Raw genomic sequence first — 25,076 nt, 5'->3', positions numbered from 1 at the left:
TACGTCGCCACCTGCTAGTCGGTGTGTGACAGTCCAAGCAGCAGGTCGTGAGTGGACGATGGGATTTAAGAATGCAGAAAAAGCTGACATGCTCGTGGTGTATGAGAGTGTAAGAAGAATGCAGTTCGTTCTTGTACTGTATATGCGGCAAGATATACCAGTAAACATCAACCATATCGGCAATTATGTATCAACCTCTTCAACCAGTTCCGTGAAAGTGATAGTGTAACACCTAGACAACGTAACAGAAGGAAACAAGTAACGGCAGAAGGGTAAGAAATTAATACTCTTACTGCTGTTGCAGTTGATCCACACGTTAGCTCCAGCGCAATAGCACCAAGAAATGGCATGAGTCAGGCAAGGGTCATATGTGCTCCTTCGACATAGGTTCCATCCCTGTCACATCTCTCTTCATCAAGAGCTGCATAGAAACGATTATGAGTATCATGTTAACTTCTGTACAAGGAAATTAAGACAGATGTATCGTGTACTCCAGATGTGTCATGTATGTTGCTGAGTGATGAAGCCACATTTATCAATCATGGTTCAAAAATGGTTCAAATGGCTCTGAGCACTATGGGACTTAACTTCTAAGCTCATCAGTCCCCTAGAACTTTGAACTACTTAAACCTAACTAACCTAAGGACATCACACACATCCATGCCCGAGGCAGGATTCGAACCTACGACCGTAGCGGTCGCGCGGCTCCAGACTGTAGCACCTAGAACCGCTCGGCCACCCGGCTGGCATCAATCATGGCCAGGTAAACCAGCGAAACATGCAGTATTGTTCTGTAGACAATCCTCGTTGGCCTCGTCAAGTGGAACGTCAGCGTCCATGGAGTGTAAACGTGTGGCGTGGCAGCATCCAAACAGACCATCTTCCATGGATGCTAGAAGACGTTCCTCTGCAGATTAGGAGGAACCTGTGGTACCAACATGATGGCTGTCCAGCCCATAGTGCACGAGGTACTACAGTGTGTCTTCACGAATTGTTTCCAAATCGTTGGATTGGACGCAAAGGACCTGTACCTTTGGCGCACCCGTTCCCTATATTTGGCGCCTGTAGACCTTTTTCTGTGGAGAAAGCTGAAAGACGCTGTCTACAAGGACATACCAACTATACACATGATATGCAACGACGTATTACTGCAACCTGCTCGGACATCTCCGCTGATAAGCTAGCACGTGTGTAGTAATCGTTCCATACCGGTGGTCATTTTGAACATAACCTCGTTACTGGTCAGAATACACATAACGATTGTACACACTTGCGTTGTTCTTCAGTGTGTGCTACCACAGGTATTCTCTGGGAACTTTTCAAAATACGGTATCTCGTAGACGACTCGTACTAGAATCCTGCATCAAACATCACTGACATTCCAGTTTACCCTACTTTTAATTTGTTTATGTCAACAGCCATTGTTCCATTTAAAAAGTGTACGTTTGGACAAAAATACACATTCTAAGTATTATTACAATCTGTTGATTGTCTAGCCCCTGACTAGCAATCCATTCTGTGAAAACCGTACATCAGTAGCATATTCGATTTCTGCAATATTTGCGGTGCAAGTTTTAGGTGATTCACCCTGTATGTATTAGTGACTTAGGGGATAATGCCAGCAGCTCCATGACGCTTTTCGCGGATAATGTTGTTATATACAGAAAAGTTGCAACACTAGAAAATTATACCGAAATACAGGAAGACCTGCAAAAGATACAGAGATTGGCAATTGATCCTCAAGATAAAGAAATAAATGTGGCATATTGCACATAACTAGGCAGAACGACCAATTATTGTATGTTTACACTATTGCAGAAAAATCACTGGAAGCATTTACATACATAAAAAATTTACGCTTATGTGTACGGAGCTATTTAAAATGGAATCACCACATAAAAACTGTCGCAGGTAATACAGACGCCAGACAGATTCGTACGAAGAATACTCAGGCAGTGTAGTCGACCCACAAAGGAGGTAGATTACAAAACGCTCGTTCGGCCAGTGCTTGAACACTGTTCGTCGGTCTGGATCCGTACCAGATATAACTGATAGAGGAAATGGAGAAGATCCACGGAAGACCAGCGCGATTCGTTACGGGTTCATTTAGTAAGCACAAAAACGTCACGGGGATGCTCAGACAACTACAGTATGCATACTCTGCAAGAGAGGCGTTCTGTGTCATGCTGAACTTTACAGTTAAAATTCTGACAGCGTACGTCCCTGGAAGAGTTAACCAATATATTGCTTCCTCCTACTTATCTTGAGAAAAGATCATGAACATAAAATTAGAGTGATTCGAGCTAGCATGGAGGCTTAGCGACAATCGTTCTTCGCAGTGAACCATCCGTGACTGGAACAGGAAGTGGGGAATGACAGTGGCACACAAAATATCCTCAGCCACACACTGTAAGGTGTCTTGCGGAGAATAGATGTAAATGTAATTATGGTACTAGTGAAATGAAACGGAAGTTGGCAGTATATATAGACAAGCGAGTGTATGGTAAATGGACCAAGGATGTTCTGTGCTGGATTCGCAGAGATAAAAAAAGACCAAGAAGTGATCTAACAGAAGGGGTGGGTTTGTTAAAGTCTAGGGGAGGCCTCCATTCAGCAGTGAAATCTTAAAGGGCTGATAATGATGGGCCGGCCGCTGTGGCTGAGCAGTTCTAGGCGCTTCAGTCTGGAACCACGTGGCTGCTACGGTCGCAGGTTCGAATCCTGCCTCGGGCATAGATGTGTGTGATGTCCTTAGGTTAGTTAGGTTTACGTAGTTTTAAGTCTAGGGGACTGATGACCTCAGATATTAAGTCCCATAGTGCTTAGAGCCATTTGAACTATTTTGATAATGATGGTGATGGGAGAAGGGGCACTTGTCCGCTCCTGGAATCTCGGCACAGCCTTTTTATTCATTACAGTAATCTCTCCAATTTCTAACAATGATTGTATACGACTTCACTAAACCACGGGTTAAACATTCCAATCGCGATGAGAAATACTGCATCTTTATCAATCACTATGTATCTTGGGTTTTCTTATTTGTCAATCTATTCACGGGAAATAATGCCGATTCCTTGGTGCGACTGCGTTTTCGGCGCTGATCTCCAGTCGGGATGGATAGGAACCTTTACACAACCACCCCGAAATAATATATTCAGTCTTATTCTGTCACTTCCTTGATCAGCCCTCATCGAGCAGCAGAAAGGAGCCGGCCTAAAGCCGACGAGCACTGATTCCGACGGCATTTCCCAATACATAAAAATCGCAGCAAGATACATGCGAACCATCCATCCTCGATTCCCATGAGGATGCCCCCTCCCATTAAGAATCACATTAGTAGTTTACCATTTGTCTGTGGAAACAGAAAACCCATGATGGCTTGCTGATTCTGCATCCACTTCTAGACGAAAAGCTGATGTAGTACTCTCGGAAGAACACATACATGCTACACTGAAGTGCCAAAGACTAATGTCTGAAATAGTGCTGGGAGGGAATTGACACCATGAATCCTGCAGGGCTGTCCATAAATCCACAAGAGTAGGAGGGAGTGGAGATCTCTTCTGAACAGCACGTTGCAAGTCATCCCAGGTATGCTCAATAATGTTCATGTCTGGGGAGTCTGGTGGCCAGCGGAAGTGTTTGAACTCAGAAGAGTGTTCCTGGAGCCACTCTGTAGCAATTCTGGACGTGTGGGGTGTCGCATTGTCCTGCTCGAATTGGCGAAGTCCGTCGGAATGCATAATGGACATGAACGAATGCAGGTGATCAGACAGGGTGCTTTCTCACGTGTCACCTGTCAGAGTCATATCTAGACGTATTAAGGATCACATATACTCCAACTGCACACGCCCCAAACCATTACAGAGCCTCCACCAGCTTGAACAGTCCCTTGCCGACATGCAGGGTCCATGGATTCATGAGGTTGTCTTCATACCCGTACACGTCCATCCGCTCGATAGAGTTTGAAACAAGACTCGTCAGACCAGGCAACATGTTGCCAGTCGTCAACAGCCCAATGTCGATGTGGACGGTCCCAGGCGATGCGTAAATCTTTGTGTCGTGCAGTCACCAAGGGTGCAGCCTTCAACGGCACGCGGGTGGGCCTTTGGCTCCGAAAGCCCATATCGATGAAGTGTCGTTAAATGGTGCGCACGCTGACACTTGTTGACGGCTCAGCATGAATTCTGCAGCTATTTACGCAAGGAAATTTGGAAATTTTTGGTAAGGTCTTATGGGACCAAACTGCTGAGGTTATCGGTCCCTAAGCTTACACACTACTGAATCTAACTTAAACTAACTTATGCTAAGTACGACACACACACCCATGCCCGAGGGAGGACTCGAATCTCCGACGGGGGAGCCGCGCGGACCGTGACAAGACGGCTCAGACCGCGCGGCTACCCCTAGCGGCAATTTGCGGAAGGGTTACATTTTTGTCACGTTGAACGATTCTCTACAGCGGTCGTTGGTCCCGTTCTTGCAGGATCCTTTTCCGCCTGCAACAATGTTGGAGATTTGATGTTTTACCGGATTCCTGATATTCACGGTATACTCGTGAAATGAGAGTACGGGAAAGTCCCCACTTAATCGCTACGTCGGAGATGCCTTGTCCCATCGCTCGTGCGCCGACTATAACGCCATGTTTAAACTCACTTAAATCTTGATAACGTGCCATTGTAGCATAAGTAACCGATCTAACAACTGCACCAGACTCTTGTTGTCTCATATTCTACCCGTTTACATATTTCTGTATTTGAATACACATGCCTATACCAGTTTCTTTGGAGCTTTAGTGTATATTGCAGGTGATTTACATCTACATTTATTCCCAAAAGCGGCAGCCGAAGAAAGAAATTACAATTTTCTGATCTAGAAGAGAGGGAGGAATAAGTACGAAATTTCAAGGTCAAAAAAATATGCTTTTAGGGGCTGGGGGTTACTCAAGGTCTATTGGTAGAACACAGCGCTAAATGCAGTCGTGGAGTTACGAATCCTGCTTTCCAGTTGCAGTGCTATGCAACAATGTAACAAACTGGGGAGACGAGTAATGCCTTGTTTCAGTCTTTGTTTTCCTTAAATTACATTGATTGACAAAAAAAAAGTGATGCACCTAGAGGGGGAGGAGGAAACGAAATCAAACTGCACGGGTTGAGAAGGTATGTGATGTTATTTCAGCGATCACAATATCGAGACAAATTTACAAGGAAATTTGCAGTATAAGACCACTTATCAGTATGACGTTGCAGCCCCTCTGTCCTGTATGCAGCACTGATTCAGTTGGGAAGGGTGTCATACAGTCAATATACCTTCTGCTGTGGCAAGTTAGTCCACAGCTGTCGTAACTCGTCCTTGATATCCAGGGATGGTTTTGACGTCAAAACTAGTGACACCCATCTTCTATCGTGGATAGGTCCTCGGATCTTGCTGGCGATGGCAGTACCTTATCACCACGAAGATACACTCCTGGAAATGGAAAAAAGAACACATTGACACCGGTGTGTCAGACCCACCATACTTGCTCCGGACACTGCGAGAGGGCTGTACAAGCAATGATCACATGCGCGGCACAGCGGACACACCAGGAACCGCGGTGTTGGCCGTCGAATGGCGCTAGCTGCGCAGCATTTGTGCACCGCCGCCGTCAGTGTCAGCCAGTTTGCCGTGGCATACGGAGCTCCATCGTAGTCTTTAACACTGGTAGCATGCCGCGACAGCGCGGACGTGAACCGTATGTGCAGTTGACGGACTTTGAGCGAGGGCGTATAGTGGGCATGCGGGAGGCCGGGTGGACGTACCACCGAATTGCTCAATACGTGGGGCGTGAGGTCTCCACAGTACATCGATGTTGTCGCCAGTGGTCGGCGGAAGGTGCACGTGCCCGTCGATCTGGGACCGGACCGCAGCGACGCACGGATGCACGCCAAGACCGTAGGATCCTACGCAGTGCCGTAGGGGACCGCACCGCCACTTCCCAGCAAATTAGGGACACTGTTGCTCCTGGGGTATCGGCGAGGACCATTCGCAACCGTCTCCATGAAGCTGGGCTACGGTCCCGCACACCGTTAGGCCGTCTTCCGCTCACGCCCCAACATCGTGCAGCCCGCCTCCAGTGGTGTCGCGACAGGCGTGAATGGAGGGACGAATGGAGACGTGTCGTCTTCAGCGATGAGAGTCGCTTCTGCCTTGGTGCCAATGATGGTCGTATTCGTGTTTGGCGCCGTGCAGGTGAGCGCCACAATCAGGACTGCATACGACCGAGGCACACAGGGCCAACACCCGGCATCATGGCGTGGGGAGCGATCTCCTACACTGGCCGTACACCACTGGTGATCGTCGAGGGGACACTGAATAGTGCACGGTACATCCAAACCGTCATCGAACCCATCGTTCTACCATTCCTAGACCGGCAAGGGAACTTGCTGTTCCAACAGGACAATGCACGTCCGCATGTATCCCGTGCCACCCAACGTGATCTAGAAGGTGTAAGTCAACTACCCTGGCCAGCAAGATCTCCGGATCTGTCCCCCATTGAGCATGTTTGGGACTGGATGAAGCGTCGTCTCACGCGGTCTGCACGTCCAGCACGAGCGCTGGTCCAACTGAGGCGCCAGGTGGAAATGGCATGGCAAGCCGTTCCACAGGACTACATCCAGCATCTCTACGATCGTCTCCATGGGAGAATAGCAGCCTGCATTGCTGCGAAAGGTGGATATACACTGTACTAGTGCCGACATTGTGCATGCTCTGTTGCCTGTGTCTATGTGCCTGTGGTTCTGTCAGTGTGATCATGTGATGTATCTGACCCCAGGAATGTGTCAATAAAGTTTCCCCTTCCTGGGACAATGAATTCACGGTGTTCTTATTTCAATTTCCAGGAGTGTATTTTATAGAGAAGTGTCATATAGGGAGGAGAATTGTCCTGCTGAAAAGTAGCACCGCGATACTGTCGCCGGAGAAGTAGCGCATGAGGATGCAGGATGTCCGTGACGTACCGCTGTGCCGTGAGAATTCTCTCAGACACTAACAGCCGAGACCTGAAGTCGTACCCGATGATTCCCCACAGCATAACGCCAGGAGTAACACCGCTGTGTCTTCCCAAAACATTGGAAAAATGGCATCTCTCCCCACGTCGCTGACATACTCAACGACGACGCTCATCCAAATAGTGCATAACCGTGATTCGTCACGGAACACGATGGGACGCCATCCGCCAGCAGTATATGCGTCTTGGTCACGGGACGACTCCAAATGCAGTCGTCTACGTTGTGGTATTAACGGTAGCCCACGAATGGGGCGGTAATCCCCTAGTCTGGCTACTGTTTGTCTCTGACCAATGATGCTGAGTGACGCAGAGGTTGCAAACAATCCATTACTTGTTCTCGAATGGCAGTTACGATGTGCTTGATGCACATTACAGCGGTCCTTCCTTGTGGTGATGAAATGTACACGACCGGACCGAAACCTTGACGAGTATTGCAAACAATCCATTACTTGTTCTCGAATGGCAGTTACGATGTGCTTGATGCACATTACAGCGGTCCTTCCTTGTGGTGATGAAATGTACACGACCGGAATCTTGACGAGTATGGCTGCCGCCACGTTCCCAAGCAGTCCAACATCGGGCCACTGTTACATCACAATTTTGGATACTGCACGATTCGACCAACTGGCCAAATGGTGGCCCAGAATGAAGACCCTTTCAAACCCTGCCAGGTGCTGATAATGTCTCATAAGAGTCTGTGGCATCTCCAGTCCTTCTCAGTGTTCACTCACCATCTGACGCTGTTCACGCACCTTATACACCCTACCAGGCCTGTTAACGACTCTAAATAAAAGCAACATTAAGGCAGCTGGTAGCCGTTTTACCAATCACAGAAAATTAAAACTGTAATCTTAAACGTATTCGCCGATGGTGTGTAAGTGTACGAAGTAACGCTGACATCCGACCACGTCTGCTGGGTGCTTCACTTCTTTGTCATTCAGTGTAGATAAACTGATGCAATGTGGCGTCAAAAATGATTTGTTTTGGACAATTTATCGCCAACCATCAGAAAATGATGAAAGTTTTTCAGAACTAGCCTCCTTAATTTTCAAACCTTAAGCACTGCACGTATGCATTCAAAGTTGGCGGTAATTGTCATGAAGAGGACGTCCTAGAACTCAACCACTGATGACGGCACTGACAATGCACACAAAATTCTAGTTGCAATGGTATATGTATGAAACTGCTAACACCACAGAAAGATGAAGATAAGGCATAGAATATTTTACGAGAAAAAATTAACTATGACGACGCTATGTGAAAGATGAGTGTCGCACCACCGAATGCTGGCAAAAAGCAAACGCAATGTAGGTTTTCTAGTTTTTGACAGTTTCAGAAATTAAGCAATTGATTGTATGTACAGAGTTGTTATTGTGGATGAGACATGGGTTCACGACTTCGCACCAAAATGAAACAGCAAGTAGGGGAAAAAGTGGAAACTTGTGGGCCATAACGAAAACGGTAAAGTCGATGTTAGTTGATGGAAAAGTGAAACGGCACTCTTCTGATTATTATCTGGTCAAAGGTTAAATAATCATTTAGTAATACCACATATGCCTTTGGACTAACTACTTGAAAAGCAAGCGTTAGAAGAGACCTAGATCGAAAACAAAAGGAAAGAAAAGAAATGGCTATAATGTTGACAGTTTAACCATAGTTTAATGTCTTTTTGCAGTGGGAAAACTGACGGCTATGAAGTTTCGAATTTTTGGAATACTCACTCTACTAAGCAGATGCAACGGTATTACGCCACTCGATTCCATGTCTACAAAAATTTGAGGCTACAATACGTCCTGACAAGGAACCCCTTGAGAGAGAGGTAGCAAAAGGCCAATGATGTTAACCGCATTCGACGTCTCACCTATTGTCTTCCATGAAACCAAGATATTGTCTGCTAATGGCAACTGGGGGTGGGACTGGTGTATTCAATGGCGAGCATAGCGTGAGGCTACGGAGCGTAGTTGAACTGCTTAGTCGACGACTAACTCACAACTGTGCTGCAGTGCTAATGGTTTAGGTACAAAGCAGAGCAATGGCAACGACAAACAAAGCAAACATTGCATTATATCTACAACAACAGTTGCTGAAGTTGACATTTCGTCAGGAGAGAAGCCAAGGAATTTCACAGAGTGAGAAAGAAGTTACAGATGAAATGTTAACGTTTGCAGTCAGTCGAGTGTGTGGAGTCGTATACGCTTGGCTGTGTGAACATTGCTTATGAGACTGCAATGATAGCGATACGTGCTTATCAAGTGAGAGCGATATTGAAACAAATGTCGGGCCATGCACTTCGTTATCCTTGTTAACATAGGTTCCAGTGATTTCAAGGGAAACAGTGGATGGTTGCATAGCTTATACAGTGCTACAGAATTAGAACACGTAAGATAACGAAATTTCAAACAAAGTGTCAACTTGACGACGCACAGCAATCGGCCCGAAAATTTATAGGTGAGATAAACAAACTTATCCCATCGTTCCGTGAGGAATTTGCTTTCAACTCCGACCAATCGGAATTTGAAGATGAAATGTATACGAAAGGAGCCCTCTAAATTAGAGCTATCAGGAGAGTTGTATCAAGATCAGCTAACATCAATGCCTTGACGCATTTGTGTACAATTGTGCCGACTGTTAATGTAGATGGTAAAGGTTTGAAAAGTTGTCTGTTGTGCTGTGGGAAGTTGGAGGTGCTCTGCTTCCTACGATTCTTTCACGTGTGCGTCATCTTGCAAGGGCAGTTCGAAATATTTACGTCACAGCAACGAAGAGCTGGAAAATGGGCGTAAGAGAACTACAAGTATGGTATGAGCACTGTTTTTCGCCTATAGCTGGTCAAAATGAGTCCTGTTCTGCGTATAAAAATCGTACCCTTCAGAGTACACTATCCCTCGTGAAGAGCATGTGATATTGCAGTTCGTACGACCTGGAACCACTCGAGAAAGTTGACCTATGAATGTTTGTTTTTTCAGTGCCTACAACACATATTGTTGCACTATCTCCAGGTTCGCCTTAAAGAATAGTCAGTTTTACGAAAAGCTTCATGACAGACTGTTTCACATTCGGTTGCGTGCCACCACATTCCATCATTTCTCATCACCCCATTACATCAATATGATTCTACATGCATTCTTTAAGATTGGATAGCTAGCTGAACGTTCTGCACGGTTTGTAATTCCGAGGCGGGCGCTTACGATCTTGATGGTGCGAACCTTTGTGATCACTGTGGCGCGCCATTTCTCATTCGGTGGTGCAAGTTAATGATTTATTTGGATACTTCTTGAGTGTCGACGATGCCCATTTTGTGAAGTGCAATACACACATCCCATAGAAAGTTGATCTCTACACCTCCCGGACACTCATTTTCTGTCGCCCGCCTAAAGCCCATGGTGTGTCATTAGTAGACAATATTTTTCCTCTTATAATTGTTAACACAAGACTTCCAAATGTGTCATACCAAAGATTGAATTTGCGACCTCGTACTCACGTGAGTCCGAGGAGGAGGTCACGGCTGCGGCAGACGGGTACTTCGCATTCATTTACAGAGCAGCACTTCAGGGATGGCATCTAATCGATGGGTAAACGTTGAAAATGTGCATTGACTTAAATGGGGACGACCTCAAACAATAAAAGCCCCTATGATGTAAAAAATACGATTACAAACATAACGAATTGTAGACAATAAATGGACGTACATGTTGTCCTCTTTTAGTTGCTTTCTGCAATAGTGAAGTTGTACATTTGTCGTAGGTAGCTGTCTCCCACTGCGGTACTAAATTTCTCCACAAAAAGAAAATTACAAAATTCTATGCCACTGACGTTGGGACCCTGTCGCTAAAGGAACTTACACTATTGGCCATTAATATTGCTACACCATGAAGATGACGCGCTACAGACGCAAAATTTAACCGACAGAAGAAGATGCTGTGATATGCAAATGATTAGCTTTCCAGAGCATTCACACACGGTTGGCGCCGGTGGCGACATCTACAACGTGCTGACATGAGGAAAGTTTCCAACCGATTTCTCATACACAAACAGTAGTTGACAGGCGTTGCCTGGTGAAACGTTGTTGTGATGCATCGTGTAAGGAGGAGAAATGCGTACCATCACGTTTCCGCCTTTGATAAAGGTCGGATTGTAGCCTATCGCGATTGCGGTTTATCGTATCGCGACATTGTTCCTCGCATTGGTCGAGATCCAATGACTGTTAGCAGAATATGGAATTGATGGGTTCAGGAGGGTAATACGGAATGCCGTGCTAGATCCAAACGGCCTCGTATCACTAGCAGTCGAGATGACAGGCATCTTAACCGCATGGCTGTAACGGATCGTGCAGCCTCGCCTCAAACCCTGAGTCAATAGATGGGGACGTTTGCAAGACAACAACCATCTACATGAACAGTTCGACGAAATTTGCAGCAGCATGGACTATCAGCTCGGAGACCATGGCTGCGGTTACCCTTGACGCTGCATCACAGACAGGAGCGCCTGCGATGATGTACTCAACGACGAACCTGGGTGCACGAATGGCAAAACGCAATTTTTTCGGATGAATCCAGGTTCTGTTTACAGCATCATGATGGTCGCATCCGTGTTTGGCGACATCGCGGTGAACGCACATTGGAAGCGTGTATTCGTCATCGCCATACTGGCGTATTACCCGGCGTGATGGTATGGGGTGCCATTGGTCACACGTCTCGGTCACCTCTTGTTGGCATTGACGGCACTTTGAACAGTGGACGTTACATTCCAGATGTGTTACGACCCGTTGCTCTACCCTTTATTCGATCCCTGTGAAACACTACATTTCAGCAGGATAATGCACGACCGCATGTTGAAGGTCCTGTACGGGTCTTTCTGGATACAGAAAATGTTCGACTGCTGCCCTGGCCAGCACATTCTCCAGATCTCTCACCAACTGAAAAAGTCTTGTCAATGGTGGCCGAGTAACTGGCTCATCACAATACGCCAGTCACTACTCTTGATGAACTGTGGTATCGTGTTTAAGCTGCATGGGCCGCTGTACCAGTACACACCATCCAAGCTCTGTTTGATTCAATGCCCAGGCGTATCAAGGCCGTTATTACAGCCAGAGGTGGTTGTTCTGGGTACTGATTTCTCAGGATCTATGCACCCAAATTGCGTGAAAATGTTATCACATGTCAGTTCCAGTGTAATATATTTTTCCAATGAATACCCGTTTATCATCTGCATTTCTTCTTGGTGTAGCAATTTTAATGGCCAGTAGTGTATTTCAAATATGGTTCAAATGGCTCTGAGCACTATGGGATTTAACTTCTGAGGACATCAGTCCCCTAGAACTTAGAGCTACTTAAACCTAACTAACTTAAGGACATCACACACATCCACGCTCGAGGCAGGATTCGAACCAGTGACCATAGCGGTCGCGCGGTGCCAGACGGTAGCGCCTAGAACCGCTCGGCCATCCCGGCCGGCGGAACTTAGTCAAGTGAAATTCTATGGTTAAGAGTTATAGTGTAGCTACTAGATATGTCAGAAAGCTAAAACGCTTTTCAATAACCAGCGAATGCACTTAGAAATCACCTCCAAGTTTTCATAGGTAGTAAAGCTTGAGTTAGAAACCATAGGGACCGCATGAGCCATTCATCAATTTCCCGCGAACCTCAAAATGGGGAGTATAAAGTATAGTCGCTGCAGCAGTATTCACTGACAAATTGTCAGGCGGGCATTGTGTTAACAAGCTAAGGAGCTTTCTGTTTTTAGCGGACACAACGAACCTCATCGTATGTCTTTAGAAGTCAAATAAATACGTTTCTGTAATGGGACTGGAGAGACAATACGGTGAAAAAAGTGTATGTGCGCGCCACGAGCAAGAAATGACGGAAGTGGTCTCACGGTGGGAGTGTTGCATATGTCACACAGGGCGAAGCTCATGTTCACTGCATTACGGAACGGGAGAACCATGTATTGTGTCATGTGTTTACACAATTCCCACGACCAGTGAAATACAGAGAGGTAGCACACCAAGTTGACGGCGCGGCTGACATCGCAACGCCTATTCTCTATCAGTCGCGATACAGGAAGATATTATTAGAGGTAGAAGTATAGAGCGAAGGCTTAATAGTTTTTTATGAATTTAGTTGGAATTATTTGTTTTAAAAAGATAGATTTCTTTCGTTCAAGAAACTAGTTCATGTTCGTCAAAGCGAAGAGTTCTTTCTTCTTCGGATCAGATGAAAAGAGCTTTACTAGTGTCTCTTGATATTGTTCAGAGTGCATAACCTGCATTTTTGTACATCATGCCAAATCTGCTGGTGGCTTAATCACATCTGAAGACAGCAATAAATTGTCGAAACCAGTAATGTGAATGTTGTAATTATTAGGCGATTTTTATTATACGACGGTTATTCGTGAAGTAAGGAACCACCGGCCGCAAAATGGAAACTACAGTGAAAATCCGATGAAGTTTCACATAGGTGTTTTGGACAGTGTCTCTAGTATGCCCATCGACCGCGTTACGTCGTTCTTTTTCGTTCTGAGCACACAGGGAGCACATAAAGATACCTGGAACAATAGTGTCTCCCACCAAGTACGAGGGCCTGGTGAGAAATTTCGCCTGAAGCTATGCAGCCAACATTACATAACTGTCGTGCGTTTTCTTCTTCAATACAATTCTCAGTCGCATTCTGCAGGGGCAATGAAGATGCTCCTGTATCGTTTTCAGTTTGAAATGTTTGATTACCCACAATACAGCCCGTAATTGTCTCCCTCTGACTTTCATCTCTGCTCACATGAACCGCTGGCTATGAAGACAACATTTTGGCACAGAGAACAAGCTGTAGGCCAGCGTGAGAATTGGCGGAAAGTACTGGCGGCTGCCTTCTATAACGAGGGTATTGGAAAGTTGGTACAACGCTACGACAAACGTCTACGTCGAATCGGCGACTACGGAGATAAGTAGCTGGAAGTTGTAGCTAACTGTTCCAAATAAAACAGTTTTGATTTTCACTGTGGATTCCATTTCACGACCTATCGTTCCTTACTTTCCGAATAGCCCTCGTACATAACAGTAATGGAAATTCAAATGGCTCTGAGCACTATGGGACTTAACATCTATGGTCATCAGTCCCCTAGAACTTAGAACTACTTAAACCTAACTAACCTAAGGACATCACACAACACCCAGTCATCACGAGGCAGAGAAAATCCCTGACCCCGCCGGGAATCGAACCCGGGAACCCGGGCGTGGGAAGCGAGAACGCTACCGCACGACCACGAGCTGCGGACCCACGAGCTGCCGACGAGGAAAGACAACTACTCACCTGTAGCAGATCGATGCGTGGAGCACAGAAACAAATAACAGAAAACAGTATTCACACTAGCTTCCGAGCACTAGCTCTTTTTATACCAACAGTATACACATTTACACGTAAAACCACACAGACACTTAAATGCACACTCCCGTGGCCACGGCAGTTATCATATAAATTGCTATAGTGTGTCCGCGGAATAGCATAGTGCGCACTGGACGCATGACAAGGTGCGAACTATGGATGATACGTCACACTTGTAAACGTATCGAGTGAGTGACCGTAACCAGTGATGGTTTCATGTTGAATCACTCATTGTCTGATGGAGTGTGCGCTGTTTTGTAGCCTCCTGGCTGATTAAAAATGTCTATCGGACTAGGATTGGAAATCAGAAGCTAGTTTAACGCTGCTAAAACTGTTACTGAGCCATAAAAGCACGACTCACGATTCACCTTCACGGCTTAAGCTCTGCCTATGCCTCTCCTATTTACCAAACTTTACTGGAGTTCATTATCGTATCTCGTTGGCCTAACACACCTGGAGGAAAGGATATCGCGGAAATCGGGAAGTTTAGTAACAGCGCACACTCCACTGCAAAGTGAAAGGTTCATTCTGGAAGCAGTACGTAGACCGTGGCTGAGCCATCTCCTCGCGACATTTCTCGTCGTAGAGTGAATAACTTTCGAGTAGTCTCTTGTCGAAGCAGTCTTCTGAGTACAGCTGCGTCACTAACATCACAAGTAGTTGAACAAGTCTTGTCATAAGATGACCTATTGTGTGCCACACTGTGGCTGCAAAATTTGCAGGAACGCACCCTAATTTGTATGCCTAGTTCTGGGTATGCTAACTACATCATGTCACACCTACTGCTCTGTGCGATGCCGGCATCAAATATGAAGTTAGGAGGTCAAATTGACATTGTGTGTTTCATTATGAATATGGATAAAGTATGCAGTAGGACTGGAGTATTTGAGCCATTTCAGAGCGTAGTCACATCTTTTTTAGGTCGTTCTTTAGGGTATTAAGTCAATTCGTTGGGCGTCGGGGCCCCTTTTCAGTTCTTTTACGTCAAGTAATGTTCTTATCATAGGTAGGTTCAAGGCGAATGACACGGGCGTACCAGCGTAGGCGATTTTCTTGAAACTTTTCCACTAGTTTGCTACCTTAAACAAACCCTCGGATTCATTCGGTTCTTAGTTTGTCTTTTAGGATCACTCCTCTAAACTAGCATAGCATCCATCTCCCTGTAACCTGGAGCTCCTGTTCCTCTAATTTGCACATGACCAAACTTTTTGAATTATACGCTATAATTGGTCTAATTGCTCGTTTGTACATATTACCTTTAACTTTGATAGCAACACAGTTGATTCCTGTTAATGGCCTCTGTTTCTACCATCTAGTTTTTATACGATTTTCAACATCGGTATGCCTGGAAGCTATGGATGTTATTAAATGATCTGGGGTACTCGAACTGTTCGTTTGATGTTATAAGGGCATTGCCCAAAATGTAGTCGATATTTCGAACTGGTGACCATTCTTGAGAAGCTGCAATGCATATAATCCGTTTTGGCCCTAGTTACTGTAGGTAGGGACTGTCAGTGTGATAACTGGATTCGAATGCCATATATGTACCAAAGATTCAGAAAATGAATATTAGTAGTGAAACCAAGATACGCGAAGCCATAATAATTCGAGGTTGTGTATTTCTCATTATGTGGTACGAAGTGGGTGTGGGGAACATGATTCGTCCTGGCGGAGGAGGAAGAAGTCTCACCTCGATCATTATCAGCATGCTTCCCGGCAGTGGAAAGTGGCTTACCTCCCACAGCATGATTAAGCTGAAGGCGACCTGGAAGGCGTTGTAGTAGATGAGCACGCTGCGCAGCTGGAACGGCTTCCGGTTGGCCATGAGGCGCGGGCCCAGGATGATCACCACGTACAGGTAGGCCGCCACCATCACCAGTGTCGGCATTGGGCTGTCCATCAGGGGCCAGTCGGCCACGCGGGGGTCTGCAATCACACCACCGCCTGCATAAGTCTGGAGGTGACACATTTTATGTAAAGTAACAGGCTAGCTAGTCGTCTGATTTCACTTGGGCACTAAGCTGTTTGATTGTTACCTTGAGAATTAAGCTATGGGTTTAGGTTGATATCTGTGTTTGTGTTTGTAATTGTGACGGTCAACAAGCTCGGTTTACTAAAAAAAATCCTCCTTATCTCTTTGTTGAGAAACATAGAGCACAACGAGATTTCCATTCAACCACGCAATCCTGCACATCCAGAAAGACCGAAACTGATTTTCGGACTTGGAGGGTAATGGATACATAAAGATGAATGTACATGAGGGAGCTACTACTCACAAAGTCTACGACACCTTTTTCCTGGCATTTGTTCCGTATCTTCATGAGTCATGTTAATTTCTCAGATGTGGCAATGTTAGTGGCAGAGGATGGCCGGATGTCCTTTCTGTTGCCACCCTTCATCCGGGTCGACGATTCGTTTAGAGATTGTTAATAACATACACAGTTAACTCCAGAAATTGCCTGTTTGAAGATGGCTCATTGGGCGAAAATTGGTGTATTTACAGGTTGTCGAGGCGCGAATACACAGCTATAAAACAAATGGTCTAAGGTGTATGGCAAGCCATACCGGCCTGCCAACGGACGGTAAATTGTAGTGAATGCCGTCTGTTGTTGTTGTGGTCTTCAGCACGAACTTTGATTAGATGCAACTCTCCACGCTACTCTATCCTGTGCAAGGCTTTTCGTCTCAGAATAGCTACTGTAACCTACATCCTTCTGAATATGGTTACTGTATTCATCTCTTGGTCTGCGTTTACGTATTTTACTCTCTACACTTCCCTCTAATACTGAATTGGTGATCCCTGGGGCCTTTTTCGACTTAAGTTTTTCGGTATTCTTTCAAATTCTTCTCGTAGGATCGTATCTTCCGCCTCATCTTCATGTACGTCCTCTTCACTTTTTATAATATTGCCTTCAAGTTCATCTCCAAATGGTTCAAATGGCTCCGAGCACTATAGGACTTAACTTCTGAGGTCATCAGTCCCCTAGAACTTAGAACTACTTAAACCTAACTAACCTAAGGACATCACACACATCCATGCCCGAGGCAGGATTCGAACCTGCGACAGTAGCGGTCGCGCGGTTCCAGACTCTAGCGCCTAGAACCGCTCGGCCACACCGGCCGGCCATCTCCATTGTATAGATTCTCTATGTACTCTTTCCACTTTTCAGTTTTCTTTGTGTAGTACTGTTTTTCCATCTCAGCTCTTGATATTCAATGCCATCTAATGTTTTTAACATTCAAACTAATAAATAAAAAAAGTGATTTAATGGAACGTCCCAGAGATTATTTCGCGAAATAGCGTCAGCATAAAATAGGTAAAGTTAGATGTACGTCAGTTCCGGGCCATCAGCGGCGGCGAAGAATTCTGATCTACAGGAAATTATTCCCCGAAATGCAGCCACCGACGTCACTGACAAACCGAGTCGCTGGCGTGCTTCACGGATTGTGACAAAAAATACCTCCCTCTGCTTCGAGGAAGGAACTGCTGCAGGTCGCCAGCTCTGCTTCTGGTCCTTAAAAACTTTGATAGGCCTACTGCTGCGTCTTACGTAGTATGAGCGTCTTGAATAGATGGCAAGCAGGAAGTTGTCGTTCATCTCTGCCGTAACAGTTCCAGATCAGTAGAAGTACACAAATAAATGAATAAATTAACAACCTGTGGCGACTGAGCATATAAATGAGTCATCTGGGCAGAAGAATTATGAATATGCTATGTACGAACTACTCTTCGTCAAAGACAACTATGTGCAAAATGCGGTGACAAGAGTTTTTTTGTGAATTTGTTCATTGGAAGGAAATCGTCGTTCCTGAATCGCCCACCATCTTGAGCAACTTATAAATATGTAGCGTCTCCGTCGTCTAGATTGCATTTGAACTTTGGATAGTCAGGAAATAGCACAACAGATCACTTAGGAATTCAGTACTGGACAACAACATGTGCTTTGTCATACCTTGCAGATCAAATCTCTTCGTTATGGGACACAGCAGTTTTCAGCCATCATGAGAAATGCTGCAAAATGTCTGTGTTCTCGAATGTGGCCCAGGAAACACGTATATGGCAAGGTGAAGGATCTCTGCTATATGTTGCTCGATATACGAAGTGAGTCACGTAAGCGGTAAGATTTATTTTATTTCGTCTTTTTTAATTGAACGATATACTTTATCAACGACATCACAAAGCTTTCAAAACGACGAATATACGAGATCTGTGCTAAACCTGAAAGGCTAGGTGGGCAGAATCGGCTACAACGATCCGAACAGCTCTCGTTCCAAGCTCCGCCATTCTATCAAGCATTTAGACTGTGTACCTGTTCAAATAAAAGCTGTTCACTTGAATACATACACACATTTGAAACAGTTTTCCTAAATCCCTTATGACAGACTAGGTATTATCACGTAGTTTCATTTACTAAAATCGTTCTATACATTAGGACCAGTCGGTATGCATCAGAAACATGCGTCCTAAATGTTCCAAAACGACGCTCTTAAGAACCGGATTTTCCGGTGCTTATGCCTGGGGTTCTATAGGTAATAAAATGTAAGGTTTTGAATAGCTCTTACTCTAGGAACAATTTGTATACCCAACAGAAGAATCGTCTTACTGTCAATATATTACAGAACAGGGTCAAAGTATGAATATTACATACTTCTTCACGCTTAGGCAAATGGAACAAATCGGTTGGTTCTTTTTACATTTCATGGGACTTATGGTGGCGCTATTAGTTCATGCGTGGTTCCTCAGAAAACACAACAAAAAGGCCGGCCGGAGTGGCCGAGCGGTTAAAGGCGCTACAGTCTGGAACCTCACGACCGCTACGGTCGCAGGTTCGAATCCTGCCTCGGGCATGGATGTGTGTGATGTCCTTAGGTTAGTTAGGTTTAAGTAGTTCTAAGTTCTAGGGGACTTATGACCACAGCAGTTGAGTCCCATAGTGCTCAGAGCCATTTGAACCACAACAAAAAGTGTTTTTCAACTAAATTTTCGCCGTCACCAGGGGATCAAAACCCAGCTAAGGATTACAAGATGGCTGAAATTCTTACGATATATTCCTAAGGTCCTGGTCTCGAACATCTATGAAAATTTTCATAATATCTTTACCGTTTCCAAGATACAGAGGTTGAAAATTACCCTGCTTTGGCACCTAAAATCCTGTATGAGGCGATCTAAATAATAAAAAAGCCGCAGAAAATTGCTCAAATTTTAACGGTGCATTTTTAGGCACATATATATAAGAGGCATCTCCTCGTTTCCGAAAATCTTTATTGACTATCGAGGAACACCTCAAAAACTTGGTTACCAGAGCTCAGCCGCGTATTCCGAGACGGCTATGCACTGTAAATGGATGTAATTTTTACAATATATTCCTAAGATCCCTATCTCGAACAATGTTGAAAATTTTCTTGATATCTTTGCGAAATACAGAGTTTGAAAGTTATCCTGCCTGTACATGTAAAATCCGGTTTGAGACGAAAACGTAGCGCGGAGAAATTGCTTCTATCGGGGCACAAAAAATGCGAACATGTTCCTTTTTATTTAAAAGATTCTGACTGAAAAGTGGGGTGCCAGCTGCCTCATTCTACCTTCGTCAGCACCTTATAATTTTTTCCAAAAATTTTGGCATAGGAACATATTCGCGCTTTTGTATGCTGAGATATAAGAAGACAAAGGCAGAGGCAAAGTAACTGAAAAGTAATAAATACTGGAAGATAGTGGACAGTGGTTGTGTTATAGAAAGAGCGAAGGAGACGATGGCAGTGTGGGAGGAAGAGAGGGACACAGTGGCAGTGGAACAATGGTGTTAGGGAAAGAGTGAAGGAGACAGTGTCGGTGGGAAGGGGGGGGGTGGGAGGGGAGGAATAAAGAGAAAGTAGAGGTGGGGGAGAACCAGTGATAATGAGAGCAGAATATATGACAATGAAAACGAGGTAGGGAGAGACGTTAGTATGCCAAAATTTTTGAGAAAATGTTGAAGGTTTTGAGGACGGTAGACTGAGGCAGCTGGTACCCCAATTTTCCCAGTCTAAGTCTAGCACCATATCTGCATTTTTTGTGCTCCGATAGCAGCATTTTCCGCTGGTAGTAAATACTTTGTGGTATAGGCCTATCTGCTTGCTGCATAAAATAATGGAGCCTGAGATCACAGACCCACATTGCGGTGTTTACACAACGATAGCTGGTGTCGGGCACAGTGTCTTTCAAAATCAGTACATTTGTCGGATACTTAACAAAAAGGTTCAACGCTAACGTTAACAAGCGTTGTGTCACTGTACTTTTCTTTTCACGAGCTTTGGAATGCCATTAAAAATCATAAATCGTTTCATTTAAAAAATCTCTACTTGCTTCAATAACTTGGTTGAGAAAAGATTCAAGTGTGCTAATCATACAACAAAATTACGTTCCTCTCTGCGAACTGTAATTTCCTAAAACCTTTCATCAATATATTGAACCGTTCACGAAATAAAAGAGGTGTTACGTCTCACGTGACGCATCCTCTATGCAAGACGTTGTCTGTCGGTGGGCGTGTGTTGAAAAGTATACGATATGGTGGATTCATTCTGCCAGTAAGGTACAATTCAGACTGGCGATGGTATCAGCGTGTACGCGAAATATTTTCATGGGATGAAGCGGAGGCCCTGTTGTGCCTTAACCATCACTTTCATGTCAACGATTCTTGGACCAGGTGGCAAATCATATGGAAGAACTTCCTTTTGTCATTGTCTTGAGAGCTCTCTCTCTCTCTCTCTCTCTCTCTCTCTCGCTCTCTCTCTCTCTCTCCCCAACACTATCGCTATCTAATTAAATTGCACGTGAATATATAGAAGTAACGTTAGACGAGAAAACAGGCACAGTCAGATATACAGATTGACTAACGCTCCACATTCCATTAAAGGATGATAATCTAGCTAATTTCTCCACTTAAGGCGTAATAAACTTGATATAAGACAAGATAAAATTTTCTGATGATCTCATTGTCGACAAGACGTTAGCCCTCACGAAACAGGAAAGAATCAAACTTCTAGATCAAAAGAAAGTAGCGGTGTTGAGACTTACTTTTCTTTTTCCGCATAGAGCAATTACGCAGAACGAAAATTGCCGGCAGCCCAGCTAATCAGCAGGAGCGTCAGTGTCACATTCCCTGTCGCTTAAGGACATCGTTTGGGTTAAAATCTTGTGCCTCGCACGATAATTTCTCGTGGCAGCGAGTCTAAAAATGCATCGCAATTTGTGAAGACTTTCTGGCGATCACGCAGACTGTATGAGTGGAAAAATATAACTCACTATTTGCAACACTCGAGAGGGTTGGGTTGAGTTGTTTGGGGAAGAGACCAAACAGCGAGGTCATCGGTCTTATCGGATTAGGAAAGGAAGTCGGCCGTGCCCTTTCAAAGGAACCATCCCAGCATTTGCCTGGAGTGATTTAGGGAAATCACAGAAAACCTAAATCAGGATGGCCGGACGCGGGATTGAACCGTCGTCCTCCCGAATGCGAGTCCAGTGTGCTACCACTGCGCCACCTCGCTCGGTCCATCTCGTGAGGATCCGAAAAGAAAATAATTTACGGGGTAAAATGCGAGAAGTTATTCATTACACTCAAGGGAATCGGAGAAGAAAATCTCTTACAGTAAGAAAATCATTCTGATAATAGAAACTTCCGATGTACTTCTGTACTTTTCATGGAAATAAAGGTTAAAAATAAATGACTTTTAATTTTGATATTTATTTATGTACTAAGTTAGACTCCATGTGGATCGGTTTCCGTCGTTCCTCCCACACAATAGAGAGATGGAAGTCTGAGAAATTAAATATAGATTATCGCTCTAAATAAAATGCTCTTTCTGCTCTTCATAGTTCGTTTATTATTTTGGGAACGGTTACCAGATACTCAAGATATCCGGGGACGAGTCATTTCAGTGAAGGAGGTGTGTGTCAGACGGAACAGATACACTCCTGGAAATGGAAAAAAGAACACATTGACACCGGTGTGTCAGACCCACCATACTTGCTCCGGACACTGCGAGAGGGCTGTACAAGCAATGATCACACGCACGGCACAGCGGACACACCAGGAACCGCGGTGTTGGCCGTCGAATGGCGCTAGCTGCGCAGCATTTGTGCACCGCCGCCGTCAGTGTCAGCCAGTTTGCCGTGGCATACGGAGCTCCATCGCAGTCTTTAACACTGGTAGCATGCCGCGACAGCGTGGACGTGAACCGTATGTGCAGTTGACGGACTTTGAGCGAGGGCGTATAGTGGGCATGCGGGAGGCCGGGTGGACGTACCGCCGAATTGCTCAACACGTGGGGCGTGAGGTCTCCACAGTACATCGATGTTGTCGCCAGTGGTCGGCGGAAGGTGCACGTGCCCGTCGACCTGGGACCGGACCGCAGCGACGCACGGATGCACGCCAAGACCGTAGGATCCTACGCAGTGCCGTAGAGGACCGCACCGCCACTTCCCAGCAAATTAGGGACACTGTTGCTCCTGGGGTATCGGCGAGGACCATTCGCAACCGTCTCCATGAAGCTGGGCTACGGTCCCGCACACCGTTAGGCCGTCTTCCGCTCACGCCCCAACATCGTGCAGCCCGCCTCCAGCGGTGTCGCGACAGGCGTGAATGGAGGGACGAATGGAGACGTGTCGTCTTCAGCGATGAGAGTCGCTTCTGCCTTGTTGCCAATGATGGTCGTATGCGTGTTTGGCGCCGTGCAGGTGAGCGCCACAATCAGGACTGCATACGACCGAGGCACACAGGACCAACACCCGGCATCATGGTGTGGGGAGCGATCTCCTACACTGGCCGTACACCACTGGTGATCGTCGAGGGGACACTGAATAGTGCACGGTACATCCAAACCGTCATCGAACCCATCGTTCTACCATTCCTAGACCGACAAGGGAACTTGCTGTTCCAACAGGACAATGCACGTCCGCATGTATCCCGTGCCACCCAACGTGCTCTAGAAGGTGTAAGTCAACTACCCTGGCCAGCAAGATCTCCGGATCTGTCCCCCATTGAGCATGTTTGGGACTGGATGAAGCGTCGTCTCACGCGGTCTGCACGTCCAGCACGAACGCTGGTCCAACTGAGGCGCCAGGTGGAAATGGCATGGCAAGCCGTTCCACAGGACTACATCCAGCATCTCTACGATCGTCTCCATGGGAGAATAGCAGCCTGCATTGCTGCGAAAGGTGGATATACACTGTACTAGTGCCGACATTGTGCATGCTCTGTTGCCTGTGTCTATGTGCCTGTGGTTCTGTCAGTGTGATCATGTGATGTATCTGACCCCAGGAATGTGTCAATAAAGTTTCCTCTTCCTGGGACAATGAATTCACGGTGTTCTTATTTCAATTTCCAGGAGTGTATGATGTCAAAGGCAGACAGTTATAAAAAAATGGTTCAGCTTTATGAAATTAAGTTTAAAAATAAATCGAGGTAAATTGTATTGGTGCCGGGTTGTCAAGAGTATGGTACCAAGTTGTCAAGAGTGTGACATACTTTCACGTTTCGTATTCTTTTCTTGTGCGTATACGCTCTTGTGAGCGTAGTAAAAGACTAGGAGATATAAAAGTAAGTGATAAAACACAATCTTGTAGTTTTAAATAGTAAGTTAATGAAAATTTTCAGCCAGGAACAAATCTCATAACAAAATATGTATGATTTTATTGACGACTGACGATTCCTAGCACGAATAGATGAAACATGTTTGGTTAAAAGCAAGTTAAATATTCAGTTACATTAGACAAATAACATTTATTCTTATATACCTCATAAACATAAAAAGGTAGCATCTGAGGAAAAATGTTAGCAAGCGTTAGCAATAATGTAGGAAGTGTTAGTTACCGAGATCTGACCGACTGTCACAATCAGTAGATATAGTGGAAGCAGGAGACAGTGTTTTGTGCCAGGCCACAAATAATCTGTTCTTAGGACCTCTCTTGCATTACAGACACCAAAAAGTTCTGTGGCTGATACCTTACACAAATGTGTACTGTTCCATAAGATGTCGTTGTTGTGATCTTCAATCCGAAGACTGGCTTGATGGAGCTCTCCACGCTACTCTATCCTATCCAAACCTCTTTATATCCAAATAACTGCTGCAACCTACATCCATTTCAACATGCTTACTGTATTAGTTACTTGGTCTCCCTCTGCAGTTGTTACGCCGCATCCCACTTCTTTCCAGAAGTAAACTCAGGATTTATTGATGACTCTGAATGTATCCTATCAACCGATGTCATCTTCTAGTCAATTTGGGCCACAAATTTCTTTTCCCCCCAATTCTGTTCAGTTTCTCATCATTAGTCATGTGATCTACCCATCTAAACTTCAACATTCTTCTGTAGCGCCATATTTCAAGAGCTTTCGTTCTCTTCTTTTCTAAACTGCTTAAACAAATTTCTCTTCTTTCGAAACGCTTTTCTTGCCATTGCCAGTGTACATTTTATGTCCCCTCTGTTTCGGCGGTCATCAGTTATTTTACTGCCCAAATAGCAAAACTCATCAACTACTTTTAATGTCTCATTTTCTAATCTAATCCCATCAGCATCGCATAATTTAATTCGACTACATTCCATAGCCGTTATTTTACTTTTGTTAATGGTCTTTTTGTATCCTCCTTTCGAGATACTGTCCATTCCGTTCAACTGCTCTTCC

General features: G+C 45.1%; 1 protein-coding gene across 4 annotated transcripts in view; it reads right to left on the bottom strand.

Moving 5' to 3' along the window:
• LOC126183418 (elongation of very long chain fatty acids protein AAEL008004-like) overlaps nucleotides 1-25,076 on the bottom strand; it is a 319,750-nt gene that overhangs the window by 52,050 nt on the left and 242,624 nt on the right. For all 4 annotated transcript variants that reach the window (XM_049925368.1, XM_049925369.1, XM_049925366.1 and 1 more), the window contains exon 4: nucleotides 16,151-16,341. In XM_049925368.1, coding sequence (XP_049781325.1) covers nucleotides 16,151-16,341 — 191 coding nt within the window. The remainder of the gene's footprint in view (nucleotides 1-16,150; nucleotides 16,342-25,076) is intronic.

This window comes from Schistocerca cancellata, chromosome 4, assembly GCF_023864275.1.
Source record: "Schistocerca cancellata isolate TAMUIC-IGC-003103 chromosome 4, iqSchCanc2.1, whole genome shotgun sequence".
Taxonomy (NCBI): domain Eukaryota; kingdom Metazoa; phylum Arthropoda; class Insecta; order Orthoptera; family Acrididae; genus Schistocerca; species Schistocerca cancellata.
Note: the sequence above shows the minus strand (reverse complement) of the source record. Positions and strands in the feature narration are given on the sequence as shown.